Source organism: Clinocottus analis, unplaced genomic scaffold, assembly GCF_023055335.1.
Source record: "Clinocottus analis isolate CAN_PGR_092001 unplaced genomic scaffold, fCliAna1.0.p SCAF_16, whole genome shotgun sequence".
NCBI lineage: Eukaryota > Metazoa > Chordata > Actinopteri > Perciformes > Cottidae > Clinocottus > Clinocottus analis.
The window spans coordinates 4001137-4017067 of record NW_027175887.1 but is presented as its reverse complement, the minus strand read 5'-3'; the positions used below and the strand labels follow the sequence as shown (position 1 = coordinate 4017067).

The 15931-nt window shown below is 46.3% G+C and overlaps 1 protein-coding gene across 2 annotated transcripts; it reads left to right on the top strand.

Annotated features, from left to right (window-relative positions):
* The first annotated feature begins 337 nt into the window (after positions 1–337).
* Positions 338–15598, top strand: srebf2 (sterol regulatory element binding transcription factor 2). Of its 2 annotated transcripts, none has more exons than XM_068578422.1 (20): positions 338–662; positions 4513–4979; positions 5441–5633; positions 5811–5968; positions 6153–6305; positions 6417–6719; positions 6815–6929; positions 7010–7161; positions 7675–7879; positions 7963–8138; positions 8309–8558; positions 8719–8888; positions 8999–9170; positions 9639–9756; positions 9849–9958; positions 10547–10679; positions 11018–11189; positions 11719–11895; positions 12938–13049; positions 13318–15598. In XM_068578422.1, exons 1-20 carry the CDS (start codon positions 572–574, stop codon positions 13530–13532), a joined length of 3642 nt encoding a protein of 1213 aa, XP_068434523.1. In that variant the 5' UTR covers positions 338–571; the 3' UTR covers positions 13533–15598. The 2 variants fall into 2 exon arrangements, with proteins under 2 accessions (XP_068434523.1, XP_068434522.1); XM_068578421.1 differs by having other exon boundaries at positions 13315–15598.
* Positions 15599–15931: the final 333 nt, after the last annotated feature.

Sequence of the window (15931 nt, the reverse complement as noted above, 5' to 3'; positions counted from 1 at the left end):
CATTGGGTATTCTATAAAGTGAGGAAAATGCTTATAATTTGACGTGTCTCCAGTGTTTATTTGAACGTGATCTATTGGTACATTAATGTATTAACATTACTTCCAAAGTGCTTCATTTGTCTAATGAGCTCCTCTTGTCACAAAGATAGGGGGCGCGGTTTATTCCAATGACACAGAGGCTTCTGATGTTTGACGTACTATCAGACCACGGTGAACGCGACCTTCTGATTGGACGGCGATGACTGGTCTCACGACAACAACAGCTCGGCTCCGACCAATCACAGCTCGCTATGAGCCACAGAGTCTGTTTGTGGATGACGTAATGAGCGTAAAACAAGATGGCGACGACTTAACCGTATATCGGTGTGAACTAGTTTATCGACGTCGTTGTCCGCCTCTCGTGAGGCTCCAGTGTTGTCTCACGGTTGCCCGGAACAAACCTAATCCCCCCGGGTGGATAACGGTGCTGTGGGCGTTGCCGTACGCCACGGAATAGCCTGCGGGTCTTGTTTCTCTCTCCCTCCCGCGACCCTCCGGTGACAGCCGGGGCGGCGAGGTGCGAACGGACGGGATGGACACCGGAGAGTACATCTCCACCATGGAGAACATGGACCCGACTTTAGCGGAGTTGGGGGACGAGTTCACCCTGGGAGACATCGACGGTGAGTCGTCGCTTCTAACGCTGTTAAGTGTGGTGTTTAAGTTAACGTGGGCCTGTTTCCGGTGTGCGCGAGATGCTCGTCCTGCTAGGGAGGTCAGTTTATAAAGTAACCTATAAGCAGGCTGCACAAGAAGCAACGTTTAGTATTCAAAGTCCTCACGGTACTGCTGGCGTTTAAAGGGAAGTAAATGTGTGTTACCCTCACAGATCCTATAATTTAATAAAAATGTGAAATGATGCACATTGTCTGTCACATTGCAAATATAAACACTTTTTTTTTTTGCAAATCAATGGAAGAGTAATGAATGACTTAAGTTGTGGGCAGAGTGTTATTTTCCATGAGCAGAGGTGGGTTTTCGTGAGAGGTGCCTTTCATCAGGAAGCTGTGACTGAACAGAGACCCAAGAATGTAACTTGCTCATCCAGCTTGACTGTGTGTTTTGTTTTCACCCTCAGCCGAGGGTCATCAGGTGAACCATTTAGAGTTTAGTTATTGAGACTTCATGACCTCCATGTCAAGATTTAAGTTTTTTTTTCTTTTCTTCAGAATTAAATTAAGACCTTTCTTCAGCATCTTTTCCAGGCTTATTCAGCAGAATTGTTGAGCTGAGTTTGTGGGACGACATCTCCTGTAAAGGTCCCGCCTGAGCTCTGTAGACAGACTCTCAGCTTGTATCAAAACAAGTCTAGCCCTTTGGCACATATTGAAAGGACTGGGCTGTTGGTGAAACGCTGGCCAGTGCCGAGTCACCAGATTTCCATTTGGGTGGAATTTCACTGAATGCAGGATCACCAGACCGGACTGATGGACCTGTGTGTCTATCTGTCTGTGTCTGTCTGTGTTGTCAGATGTGTAAGATGCACTCTGTTTCGAGGTATCCCCCTGTCTTTTTGCCTCCTATTGGGCACACCAGTGGGTTTATACCAGTACCTAATAATAAGATGTGACAAATAATAATGATACTTACTGCACACATGCTCATTAAACATTTCAGAACCTCCTCCTGCCTTTTGGTTTGGGGTGCTGATTCTCTTTTCTGAGGGGGCCCTTTGACAGAGTAAGCAGACGACTCCCTCCTCAGCCGCAGTTATGTAATCCCAACATGACCATGTGAGAAGACAAGAACGTACAGATTTTGACCAGTGAGAGTGGGAAATAACCACTAAGGGTTGACTGATGAATTCACAGGCGAGCTGCAACAACAAGGATTTTTTTCTTCACTTTTTGGCTCACGACTAATCAATGAGTACATTTTTCTCCATCAGGCAGAGCAGAAAAATGTACTTCAGTTTCAGAAACCATTGGCACCGTCTTCCTAATGACGTACGTGAGAATGTATTTTTGCTTTAATTGTATGAATTTGAAATACTCCCGACGTCTTTTCAAATCTTCAGTGATGGGTCTGATTGCTGTCGACTCTGTCTACTTCAGAAGAGCCATGTTCATTGAGTGTGAGGTCTTGGAGGCCCCTGTAAGGCCTCATGCAGTTGACCCTATAGTCATCGAGCTCATTCTTCCTCTCCCAATTATTCTCTTAGCAACCGGAGCTCCAATTATATAACCTATTTTCTATTTTAGCAGCCAAGGAAACTGTCCCCCTTTTGATGGATTTACCCTTTGTGTAAGCTTGTCTGAGGCTCTTGGGGCTCAGAGCTGCTTTGTCCTGTCTGTCATCAACAGTCTGCCCCCCACGGAGGTGCACAAGTGCATGCACTAGTGTGTCGGCCTAGTTTTTGTGTGTGCATGTCCTTGTCACATGCGGGAAGGACTGGCTGGTGAAAGCTCCTGGGCAAAAAAAGGCTTGGAAGTGTTGTTTCCCATCTGAAACAGTGTGTACTACACTCAACTAGCACTGCTTGAAAGGATGATTCTGCATCATGTCATATCAGTGATGTTTAGAAGTACTTTTACTGTTTATGACCCTCTTGCTGACCTCGGTGTCAACAGAACTTCTTCAATCAGAGGAACTACTGGCTTCGGCCAGTTGGTACTTTGTGTCCTTGATCACATCATTATTGTCTGGTCTTGAAAAAGACGGACGTGTATGCAGATAAGAACACCTTTTATTGTTTTATACACCCTAATAAAATGCAACAAGGGATGACAGACAGTCAGAGGTAACAGTTGACAAAAAGTTGGCCTCCGTTGCTGAGAAAGACGAGTACATTTTATTTCCCCACCGTGTCAACTTTCCAGCTTCGTACATTTATTCTGGTTTCCTCGCCCTTGAGTCTTTGTAGTCAAATCTATCACATCGAGATGGCAAAACAATTATTATTATTCTCATCTCTTTGAAAGCATGTGTCACCGCTCCATGGATGATTTCGTTGAGACAAGTTGTTAAAATATGTGAGACTGACACTCCTTGACTGAATGACGTCATTATAATGTCACAGAGCACAGTGCTGACTGGAATTATCATCTACATGTTAAGCTGATCTCTTGGCTGTGTGATATATTGTCTGTCTCTGTCTCTCAGTGCTTTTTATTCTTATGCAGTACATCTTCCCATTCAGAATATTCAGGATGGCCCCCTCAGTGTGGGTAACCAGTGGTTTCATGTCCTTCTGAGACGATCTGTTGTAGGACTAAGTTCAAGGCTGAAAACTCTGATGGCAGATCCCATGTGCACGATCAGTGATATAGATCAGTAATGGCAGCTTCCACCATATGGACCCTGTAAATATGTCAAATGTCTGGAAGTACCAAAGTCCTCAGGGGCGACGAACAGCATGGCGTTTTCCACAGTAATGGACAGGCTTGTTCTCTTCAGCCATCTGCTTTTTGACATTAAAGAGACATTAACACCAACTAAAATGAAAGAAATGATCATAGTATACATAGTTATATATATTTTATTGTTTTATGTTTTGGGGAATTCCATTTTAAAACAATATACTCTGTAATATTATGAAAGTAAACAGGCGAAAAGGCTTCCTATTTCATCATAATTGGTGAAAAGAAATCCACCGTGTTTATGTCAACGAAGGTAAAATAAATATGAAAGGTGGCCTTTGGAGTTTTCTTCTAAGCAAAGTAAAATTCACACAAACACTTTCTGTTTGCTTGAGGTCTGAAAATGCATTTCCTCCTTTATAAAATGTGTAAAAATGTGACGTTAAGATTAATGAGGAAGGAATTTGTTTCAGTTTTGCTCATGTGAGCCCAACTGAGTGTATTGTGTATTATCATATTGCAGAACCCTTACATCCACCCTTCGCTTGGCTTTTGCCATCAAAACAAAGTCTTAAATGAGTGCCATTGTTTTGCGATCTCTCTGTGTGCTGCTGTACTCTTTTTACTTTTGTGGCATCATCAGTAAGATTACTCCACACCTATTCAAGGTTATCTGTGTGAAGGCCTTTTTGCTTTCAGTACAACCCTTTCACTGGTCTATGGCCTAAACAGTAGCGTCTTTCTGCGTGTGCATGTTCCAGCTCAAGGCCAGTCCAAGAAATTCTCTGGGCTCTCCCGGTCTTATCTGTCGGCAGTAAACCGCGTTCACACATCTGTGCCAGGTCGGCAGAGGGGCAACTTTACCACCTTGTGTTAAGTTTTAATCAAAGAGTTGTTTTCAAGGACACTTGGGAAATCGATTCTCTAGATTATTATCTTCTTGGTACTGTACTATTGTGTCTAGATAATACCTAAATCTTGCAATATATTGGAATTAAATGAGTTTGCTATTATTTAGTTGTATTTAAACATTTTAAATCACAGAATTGTTAAGGGGTTGACGTATACCTCATACGCTGTGTCATGTTTTACATCATTGAACAAAAGTAATTCCTCCTTTCTAAATCCAATCCAGGCATCTTGTAACGTCCATTCTGTTTCTCCATCTCCTCAGAGATGTTGCAGTTCGTCAGCAACCAGGTGGGGGACTTCCCCGACTTGTTTGAGGATCAGATGACCTCAGTGGGCTCGGTGCAGAGTGGCGACGCCGCCACCGCTCCGCGCCCGGCCATTCAGACCCCTCCGACCCCCAAGGCGCCGGCCCCTGCTGCGTACCAGAGCTCCGCCATCAGTCTTGTCGCCTCCCACACGCTCTCTCCCCAGACGCTCTCTCCCCAGACGCTCTCTCCCCAGACGCTCTCTCCCCAGACGCTCTCCCCCCAGACGCTCTCTCAGCAGACGCTCTCTCCCCGGTCTATGCCCCTCACCCCTCCCCTCACTCCCGTACAGACTCCCTCCCCCGTGGCCGTCTCCACGGTGCAGCAACAGGTGACCCGCAGCCCTCCGCTCCTCCAGCCACGGCCTCAGGCGGTCCAGCCCATCCAGCCTCAGCCCCAACATACGACTCAGCCCACCATCCAGGTATCAACTGTCACCACTTTCACACTCAATACGTTTTGGATCTCTGCCTTGGTCTGAACTGTGCTGCAGTGATGGACGAGTGCTGTAGTTTTTTGAGTCGGGCTGTTTCCAAGGTGTCTGCTGCTCCTGCTGTGATTCCTTTGTCTGTTTTGGAGACGGTGTGGATTCATTTTCTGTTATTGTGCCATCTATAAAAAAAAAAGACATCCTTCTGCTGACGGGAGAAAAAAACTTTATAGTACTGACAGACTGTAAATTATAATATCCAGCTCAGCAGCCGCACAAATAGCAAAGCACGTCTCAGCAAAACTGTTGTCAGCCTGACAGATATAGTTTGTTTCTGAGTGATATAACTTTTTCCTAGTACATCCAAAAAAGACAGATGAACTGTCTTATGTCGGATCTTGAAATAAAAGATTTAGATGAAAATGTTTTGTTTTATTTGTTTCACTCAAACACAGATGCACACCCAGGGGATCCCCATGCAGACACAAAGCTTCCCAGTCCACACCCTGGTTCAGACCCACAGCCAGACGGGCATGCCCATCCAGACCCAAGCGGCCCAAACTGTGATGATTGCCTCCAACGGCGGACAGTCCCGTTTCATCCAGAGCCCCGTCATCTGCCACCAGGGCCCAGCTTCTGGTTTCCAAGGTGACTAAAGAGAGGAATAGGAAGCTGTTCTGTTGAACGTTTGACATCATCGCACAGCCCATTACAGTGTCTCCTAATGGTGACATGTTGTGGTATTAATGTGGTTTATTCTCAGGATCTGCAGTGTGTTTTGAATACGACAGACAAATCAACCATCCTCTTGTCTTCCATTCCCAGTCCTCCAACCTCAGATGCAGAGCATTATGACGTCACAGCAGCTGCAGCCGATGACCATTCAACACCAGCGTGTTCTGACCCCAACCTGTCAGACCATCCAGACCCTCTCAGCGCCCACCACAGTCCACGCTATGCAGCAGCAGATGCAGCAAGTTCCTGTGAGTAAGCTCGCAGTTGATATTAACCAACAAACGGTAGCTCATACACTAATTCCTTTTGTTTCACAGCGTTTGCTGACAATGCAAAGTGGAGTACAGGTCCTGCAGATCCGTTTTGATCTTTTAAACTACTTGTACACAAACAAACGCTTTGCATTGACCTTTTTAGACGTCTTTCCATCAGGTTCTTGTCCAGCAGCCTCAGATTCTGAAGACCGATTCGCTGGTTCTCACAACCCTGAAACCAGACGGCACGCAGGTGCTGTCTACCATGCAGGGCCCCACAGGGATCACCACCTTGACGACGCCCATCCAGAACACAGCTCTGCAAGTTCCGGTATTCAGAGAGCTAAAAAGATTTCGTATAACCATTTGTTTGTTAATAATGATCATGTTCTTTTGTTCCCACACTGACAGCTACCGTACTGCTACCGATTTCCATCCCCAGACGCTGATGAGCAGCAACATCCTGACCACCGTCCCCATGATGATAGGAGCAGGAGGAGGCGGAGGAGGAGGAGGAGAAAAACTGCCGATCAAGCAGCTACAGCCGGGTTCTCACTGCACAAACGTGGCCAGACCGAGCATGGATCAGGGCCAGATGATGGGAACAGTAATAGGCCCGGGAGGAGTGGTGGTGAAGGAGGGCGAGAGAAGGACGACGCACAACATCATCGAGAAGCGGTATCGCTCCTCCATCAACGACAAGATCGTGCAGCTCAGAGACCTGGTCATGGGCAATGACGCAAAGGTGAGTCCACTGGGGCAGTAAAGAAAACCCTGATTTCACTTGTGCACTCTTGATGGTAGTTGTATTCTCAACTGTCCTCCTTCATGTCTTCACAGATGCACAAGTCAGGGGTGCTGAAGAAGGCCATCGACTATATTAAATACCTGCAGCAAGTCAACCACAAACTACGGCAGGAGAACATGGCCCTTAAGATGGGCAACCAGAAGAACAGTAGGTGTTTACATTCATGCATTAATGACTGCTGCTCTGTGGCGACTTGGGAGTTGATTGAGTCCTTCTCTCTGTTTCAGAGCCAGTGATCCTGTCTGAGGACGTGGAGCTGAAAGAGGAAATAGTGATGATGTCTCCTCCGGCCTCAGACTCTGGTTCTGCTTCCCCCGGACAGTTTTCTCCTTACTGTGTGGACTCGGAGCCAGGCAGCCCCTTGATGGATCACGAGCAGGTAACACGCCGCCGTCCTTTAGAACGGCAGTAGTTTATTATCTGGATTGCTCCTCGCGCTTCATAGTTAAAGCTTTCATCCAGTGGTTCTCATTGCAAAATAGCTTAGAATGTTGTGACATTTTATCAAGACAGGCAGAGATGCATGACATGCTGATCTTTTTCTTTCTTTTTTAATCTAGAAATAATTCTAATCATCTGAATTTGAATGTTACAAGGAAGGAGCGTTAAAAAGATTGTTTTGTGAATAATGAGTGTCTCACGACCCATTATCTTTTTGTATTCCTCGACTCATTTGATAGCTTTCTATCTCTCAAATTAAGATTCAAATTCTAAATTACTAAGATAGCACGACTATAATTATATCCCCCATCATTAAAATACAGTGTTGCCAAAGCATACTTCAGGTTCATGGTCTGTGGTTTGTTAGCCGACATGATTGTGAACTGTTCCTCAGACATTGTTTGTCCAGTTATTGATTATTGTAAACCTGTTCTCTCCTCGCGTCTGGCAGATGAAGATTGAGCCAGATTCTCCCTCCTCGGTTGGAGTGATGGATCGCTCTCGGCTGCTCCTCTGCGCCCTGACCTTCTTCTGCCTCTCCCTGAACCCGCTGCCATCTTTGTTGGGCTCCGAGGCCTCGGGGAGCCCCAGCCTGTCCGCGGGCCACGGGCCCTCTCGAACGCTCGTCTGGTTCCCAATTCACACACAGGACTTTGGTGAGCACGGCGGACTCGTGATCAAACCACTGAGACTTAGTTGTGGAGTCTTCTAACGTGTTTCATCTCCTCTGGCCCTCCAGCTTCCTGGCTGCGCTGCCTCTTGCCGTGGGTGATGGTGTGGGTGCTGAGCGGAGTGGGTGCGGTGTGGGGTTGCGTCAGGGTGCTCTACCTGTGGGAGCCCGTCACGGCCCTTCACTCGCCAAAGTCTGTGTCCTTCTGGAGGCATCGGAAACAAGCCGACCTGCATCTCAACAGAGTGAGTACAGATGAGCCCTGGGATCAGGAGTTTAGAAAAAGTCTTGCCAAGCCAAGTAAAACCAATTTGAAAAGCAATTACTGTTTATTTTCCCTTGCATAATGTCTTTCCTATCAGTCTTCACTGACTACTGATTAGCTCACTATTCCTCCGTCTCGTCTCTCCTGCAGGGTGATTACACCGCGGCCATGGCCAGTTTGGAGACCTGCCTGTCCGTCTTGACTCGACTGCTTCCCTCGACCACTCTGGACCTGCTCTGCTCGCTCTCCTGGAATCTCATCCGCTACATCCTGCATCGTCCGACCCCTCTGGGTTGGCTGGTTCATCAGGTCGGGGGAAAGCACGAGGGGGAGGAGGCTCGGACGAGCGCCAAGGACGCAGCGCTGGTTTACCACCGGCTGAGCCAGCTGCAGCTCACAGGTGAGGACGAAGTGGGCCGACGCCGTGGTTAAAGAAGTCCCTCCACACCATATTCATTTACGAATCAATATTGAAGCTTACTTTCACTTCTGCATGATCTGAAGATTCAAACACGATGATACAGGTTGTGTTCTCTCTCTCTCTCTCTCTCTCTGTGTAGGGAAGCTGCCTCAGCGTAGCAGCCTGTGGGCTTTGTCCGTGTCTCTGAGCGCCGTCAACCTGAGCCAGAGCGCCCAAGGCAAGATGGCCCCTGCCCAGCTCACCCAGATCTACGTCACCGCAGCCACAGCCCTGCGCACCGTGCTGGGCCACCACCTCTCATGTCTGCCTGTGAGTCTTTTACAGGGTCCATCGTCTGTCTGTCAGTATTTCGGTGGTGTTTACTTTGTTTGAGTGTTCTTTCGCTCATCAGCAGCTTTTCTTCCGCCTGTGTCTCTCAGGGTTACCTGTTGAGCTGTGCAGAGAGTGTGGCCGGACAATCGGAGACCAAGCCGATCCCCGACTGCCTGCGCTGGCTCTTCACCCCGTTGGGCAGGCAGTTCTTCCTGAGCTGTGATTGGTCGGTGAAGTCGGAGAGCAGCGACGGGGTGTACACTTCTCAGAGAGACCCAAGTATGACATAAATACATATAATACTCTAATTAACTGCATTTTATTTTGTTCTTTCACTTTGTCTTTCTTTAAGTTTTTTTCTTTTTTTCTTTTTATTTTATCTCCAAAACAAAAATCTCTTTTTTATGGACATCTAGCTCTTTTGAAGAAGTCTCAATAGTATTGCGAGATGAACTTTAAAAGGAAATCTAATATTTTTAAATGGATGTACTTAATTGCATCTTCAATTGCAAATATTACTCTAGCTACTTATGTCCAGCTATGATACTAAATTCTTATCCGGGCCCCTGGTAATCATTGGATAATAGATAGATGGAGGGATCTAACACCGAATCATGTCGGCTTAGTTGGCTTACAGATCTTTGTTGCATTATGTTGGGCGTCATATACCTCAAGTGAATGCTGTGTTTCATTGTTTATTGCATTAAATAAAATAAAAACCTCTGTTTCATCTTCATCTTCCCCCAGCCGACCCCATTGCCCAGCTGCACCGCTGTTTCTGCAGGAAGCTTTTGGAGAGAGCTGTTCACACTCTCATCCAGCCGCAGAGCGGCTCTGAAGCCGGCAAACGCAACGGCGACTCCGGGTACGACCGAGCGCATCGGTTGTTTCCAGTTTGACGTGAATGAATGGCTCACCATGGAGCTAATCTCTTTCTCTGATCTGTCTCTCTTTCAGGGAGTTTTCCAGCGCTCTAGAGTTCCTCCAGTTGTTAAACAGCTGCACAGAGGACTCTCCGTCGCCTCCTCCTCCCTTCTCGACTCCTCCCAATCACACCACCACTCCAGGTATGAGTAGCATGAGGAGAACCATCCTGTCCAATCGCGATAAAGCATGAATCACATCGTATGTTGTTTGCTTGGGGGAGGGAAGAGAAGAGATTTCTTTTTGTCATTACTACAAATTATCCAGATAGCCATCAGAGTTATTACTGTCAGCGTGAATGGATTTTCTGTACCACACACTGACAACCATTTTGGCTTTGGAGATTAACTTTTTATCGGATTATCACAGATAACACTTGCAGTCATTGATTTGTGGTAATAAATGACTTGCAATGCATACAAACACATTGACAATCTGTTGAGAGGATGTTAATTAGCAACGACATTAATAGATTTTTTTTCACACTGAGATATTTAGCACACAAAGCATGTTATATCTTCTCTCACACACACACACACACACACACAGCTTTTGATCCCGCTGGAGACAAAGTGAAGTCTCAAAGACGGGGCTCTTAACCTCACATCGTCTCATTTCACAAAAGCTTGAGAAGATAAAGCTTTTTACAGCCTCAAGAAAAGGGCTTTCAGGCTCTTTGACTTGTGCTAGTTTCTCCCTTTTTTTCATAATTTCTCTCTTCGTCCTGCCAGTGGGAGACCCAGTGAGTCGTTGGTGGGCTTTGGTCCTGAAGGCCACCGTGCATTGGCTGCAGGGCGATGATGTCGCCGTGAGGTCACTGTTGGCAGAAGCGGAGCGCATGCCGAGAGCTCTACACACTCTTGAGTAAGTAAAGTAAATGCTTGTTTCAGTCGGTCTAGATATGTTAATACAGAAGCTCCGACTCGACTACACAGAAACCAGAGCGAACGCTTTTCAATCCTTTCTTCAAGTTTAAATTGTTGAACATCATGGCAACCTTTTGAGTTTCGACAAAATAATTGAGATATTATGGATTCAGAAACCTGGAAGTCATAAATAGATCATCTTTTAACTTTCTCTAATTTGTGTAGACTAAAAGCATCTAAGATAAATTAAACTGAAGGATGGTAATGAAGGCAATTAAACATTCATTTCTTTTGTAAACGAACCAAACTAACTGTCCTCTTGCTTGTCTGTTTCAGCCACCCTCTGCCCAAGGCCGTGCTGCTGCTTTGCAAGGCGGTCCAGATGAGTCTGCCTCCTCTGAAGGGCGAGGGGGCGATAGCCTACCTGTCCCACTGCGACAGAGCCAGCGGCTACCTGCGCTCCAGCATCTCGGTGCCCGTCGCCCAGACTGGCAACTGGCTGAACAAGGTAACGCACAAAGCATCAGTCACAGCGCCCTCTTCTGCTAAGATCTGCTCTGAGTTTGTGGTTAGAGCACACACACACACACTTAACGTGTGTAGGCGCAGCAAACCACGTCTGACTCTGATGCAAACACACACACTGCATGCTTCGTCGGGGACGGGCCAACGTGTGTGTGTGTGTCTGTGTCTGTCTGTGTCTGTGTGTGTGTGTGTGTGTGGGCGCAGTCTGGGTGACAGGAGGTGGCTGTGGTGCATTGTAGTTGCATTGCATGATCCTTAAAGCCAAGTGCAATGTGTCTGCAGTGCAGTACAGAGGCCTCCCCAATCTGCACGCACCCGCTACACACCACACAACATCACACTTGACGGCACTGAATAATTATTAAGCATGCACATTGCGTGAGAAGAACTGCTGATTTTTTTATTTTTTATTTATTTATTTATTTATTCTATTTTCTTCTTCAAGTCATGCATAAAATTCAGATGCACCACACAGCACTTTTACCTTTTTTTTGTCTTTCTTCCCTTCTAAGGGGGTGGAGCTCCTGATCTGTGACCTTCTGCTGACCTTGAGGACCAGTTTGTGGCAGCGGGGAGGCAGTAGTAACGGGGAACCTGGCCCGGCCCCTGGCTCCCAGTTGGCTGGTTTCCAGAGGGACCTCAGCGCGCTGCGAAAGCTCACCCAGTGCTACAGACAGGCGCAGCACAAGGTACATCCCTGAATAGATCGAGCCCGATAGGTTCAGGAATCGGCGAGAGATCACAGTCGGTAGGGTTCAGAACTCTCTACATTATATTTTATACATCATATCTGGTGTCGTAATCTGCAAGAAACAAGAGCAGGATGAGATTGAGAAACATAGTTTCATAGTTCTGACAACACAACTGTAAACGCACCATTTCCTGCAGCAACTTGACCAGATAAACCAGTATTTTCTTGTATTTATTGCGCATTAATTAATTATCATTTAAAAATATGGACAAATGCCCAAAACAAGATATTAGATTAGATTTCACTGTCTAGCTTTCAGCCAGAGAAAACTAAACTATTTATAATTATATAACACTGACAAGCGGGCAACTCTCCTCAGTAACAATACCCAAAAGTGTTGCTGGCATGTCAAGTTAACGCAAACGCTCCATTGATTGTAAGCCCAGAAATCAGCTGGGACCTGCTAATCTTGTTCGGGATAATATTAATTCACTGCATCAGTCTTGGACGTCACGTCCTCTTCAGCGCTCGCCAGCTGCAGACAGAAATCGCTCAGCACTTCAATCCATCATCAAGCATACCTGCACGCTTTACTGGAGTAGTCATTACCGTAGCCAGAGGGTCTTGAGCAACTACTGCTCTCACAGCGGTTGGTGCTCATTTGTTTCCGTCTTGACTCGTGCAAGACTCTGGGAACCGCGAGAACTGGATCCTTTCATGGGGTTCTGTTGTGAGATGAGAAAGATGTGCTCGCGGTGCTGCGAGGTGCTTCACAAGAACGGCAGAACGCTTCTTCTAGATCAGGGTCTTTCAACCTTTTTGAACCGCGGCACATTTTCTATAATAAAAACATCCCGCGGCACACCAACAACCCAAAAAGTTGCAAAATGTCACATTGTGGCATAACACAGCATATATGGTAAGTCATTATTGCACTACCTACTGGCATGGAAGAGGATTTAATTACTAGGACAGCCACTATGAGCCCAGGTAGTTTGGTGCGTGCATGTTTATTTAATTATCTTCTTTTCATTCTGCAGGTTTTCCTCCATGAGACCACCGTGAGGCTGATGGCTGGAGCCAGCCCCACGAGGACCCACCAGCTGTTGGAGCACAACCTGCGACGCAGGACACACAACTCCGTCACAGCTGGTAAGGCAGAGGTCTGAGCACAGACATCATCTTCATGGTTACAGAATCGTATTCACGCTCCAACTCGGAGAAGTTCACCTTGACCGCCGGCCCAGGATCATTTCCCCTGTGGTCGTTCTTAATTTTAACTAGTAATGGCGAAATGGCTCGAAACAACGCAAGAGGGCAACACGACCCTGTACACACACTCACCCTCACACTCATTAATTCAATGGACCCTAACCTCCACGTTTCTTCTTCATTTCCTCCCGCCTGCTGCCGTCAGAAGGCGAGTGCGTCCTGGGTGAGAGGGAGCGGGCTCATGCCATCCTGCTGGCCTGCCGCCACCTGCCCATGCCCCTGCTGACCCCGCCCGGGCATCGCGCCCGCCTGCTGGCCGAGGCCAAGCGCACCCTGGAGCGGGTGGGAGACCGTCGTTCCCTGCAGGACTGTCAGCAGATCCTGCTGCGCCTCAGCGGGGGCACAACCATCGCTGCCTCCTAAACACACACACATACACACACACACGTACACACACACACACACACACGTACACACACACGTACACACACACACACACACATTAGGGCTACTCACAATACCACAAATTCCAAAATTTGCTATCGTACATACAAAGATATAAACCGGGCTCCTCATCCACCAACAACATTTAAGACTTTTCTGTCACACTTTTCTCACACGCAGGTGATTTTAAGCTGTCTCTGTATCCTGCAAGCTCAAACTTTGGCTCCTCTTTGATGCTTAGTCTCATTGTTGCAGCACAATCACGCCACCTTCCGGTCATTAAGGGTACCACGCTGGCTTCCTGCCTCATTTTTAACAATGCTACACAACAAGGAAAATCAGGTTACATAGGCCCCAAAGGGAAAAGGGACCATTGTCTAATAGCTGTTCAAATAAATGCATTGCAGCAGCGCATTGATTAGCTGTAGGATACCGAGCTGTACAATCATTATTGGCACACGGCAATGTGAGTGCTGCAATAACTGTAACGTCTCATTGAGCTTGCGCGCTTCAATTGCGGCCGTCGGAGTATTTGAGAGTAGACAGCCGAGATCTGTTGAGCAGGGCTGTGCTGTAGGATGCAGACGGAGAGAGACAAGCTCGTTTTTTAACACACAGCGCTGAGTAGTGTCTCTTCTTATCTACCTCATACGCGGTGCAATGCCAGCATTGTACTGTGAAGCAAAATAGGATACTGAAGCGCCACGTCAGTTATCCAGAATAAGTAACAAGTGACCGTTTGAAGTGATGCTTCAATCCAGTGCGACGTCATTCTGATAAAACCTCGCTGATCTGCTTTATTTAGATTTTAGGATGCAGCAGTGCTTTAGGGATTTGACTGCAAAAACGAGAGCAGCTGCTGACATGCTTCGCACTGTCAAATGAGAAAAAAAGGTTGGATTAGCGGGGACACACTCACACAGATGCTTCTACATATTATTCCATATTAAATTAATTGCATTCAAACTCACAATGTGATTGTATATAGATTGTACATAGGCAGGCAGACAGAAGTAGATGAAACAAGAAGTCCTGACTTCTGCTTGAGAGGGCATACACACATTAAAGAAAGAGCCGTATCATGTCAAAGTCCCAACGGTTTCCTCTCAGAAGCTCCGACCAGGAGAGCAACATCAGCATCCTCACCTTTTTAAAGTGATACTCCAACCAAAAAGAAAAGCATCCGAACATCCATAAACGTGCCGGCTGACCATTCCTCGTAAAGCCGTCCTTCGAGCCCACAGGCCGTGAGTGTGAAAGACTCCAGATGTTGGCCGGCGTATCACTTGAGGATAAATCTGAGTGAGGAAGGGGCCGAACACGGTGATGAAAGTGAAGATTGGTATTTCTAGGAAGTGGTGTCCACCTGTGATGTCACGCTCTCAAGAAAAATGGCCTTGATGTAATGTAAAGAATTATTTTATTATGTTTCTTCACATGTGAAATGATGGAGGAGTTGTATCTTTGTGAGTTCTTTGTCCAGTTCGCTTTTTATTTGTAATTGCTGACTTACACGCGAGAAGGCACTTCTGTCATTCCTGTTTCTGTGCGCTGGTTTTCTTATTTAAAGGTTCTGCAATATTAATACAAATGCTTTATCGACAGTTCCGACATTGTTTTTTTTTTTCATATTGATAAAAACATCCTGGGAAACGGACTCTCTAAAAGGAAGATTTGTTTTTGTCAAAGACCGCATTTATACAATTAGTCTGATGTTTTCAACTCACTTTTTCTTTGCAGTTTTTAGAATACAAGCCAACACACGAACGCTATTAGAGCTCTGTCTTCCAGGTCAACCCAAGGTGTAAGTTAGCAACGTAAAGTCCTGAATATACTGTTTTCAGTGTAGATTATCTTTCCTGACTGGTTAAGGTGTGCAGAGGAAAACAGTGCTCACACAACGGTGAGCAGGAGTTTTTGCTATCGTTATAATTATGTTACAATAGTTTGTTTTTTTTTGTCTTTCCCCTTTGATGTGTTTTATTGTCTGACTTTCTGTGTTTCATTTTGATGTTTGTTTTGTAATAAAACAACACATGACAGTGTTTGGCATGTGTGTGTGATCTTTTGGTGTTGAAAGTGGCATGCTGGTCGTGGATGTTTAAGATAGGAAGCACAAATACGAGCAATGAAACGAGGGGGAAAAATTCGAGGGCATGTTTCATTTAAACGTGGGTGTTGGCTGGGTGTGACTGCTAGTGTAGATCTGATAACGATGGCTTTGAAGTTTATTGGTGTCCTCTTTCACATACTCTCATTGTGCGATGAACACTGGACACCTCGGTGTAAATAAAACAGTCCAAGCGAACGAGACCCTGCCACTTGGAGGGATTGTGGTCAAGTACCTAATATAGAAATAGCAAACGCATGGGTGAAGG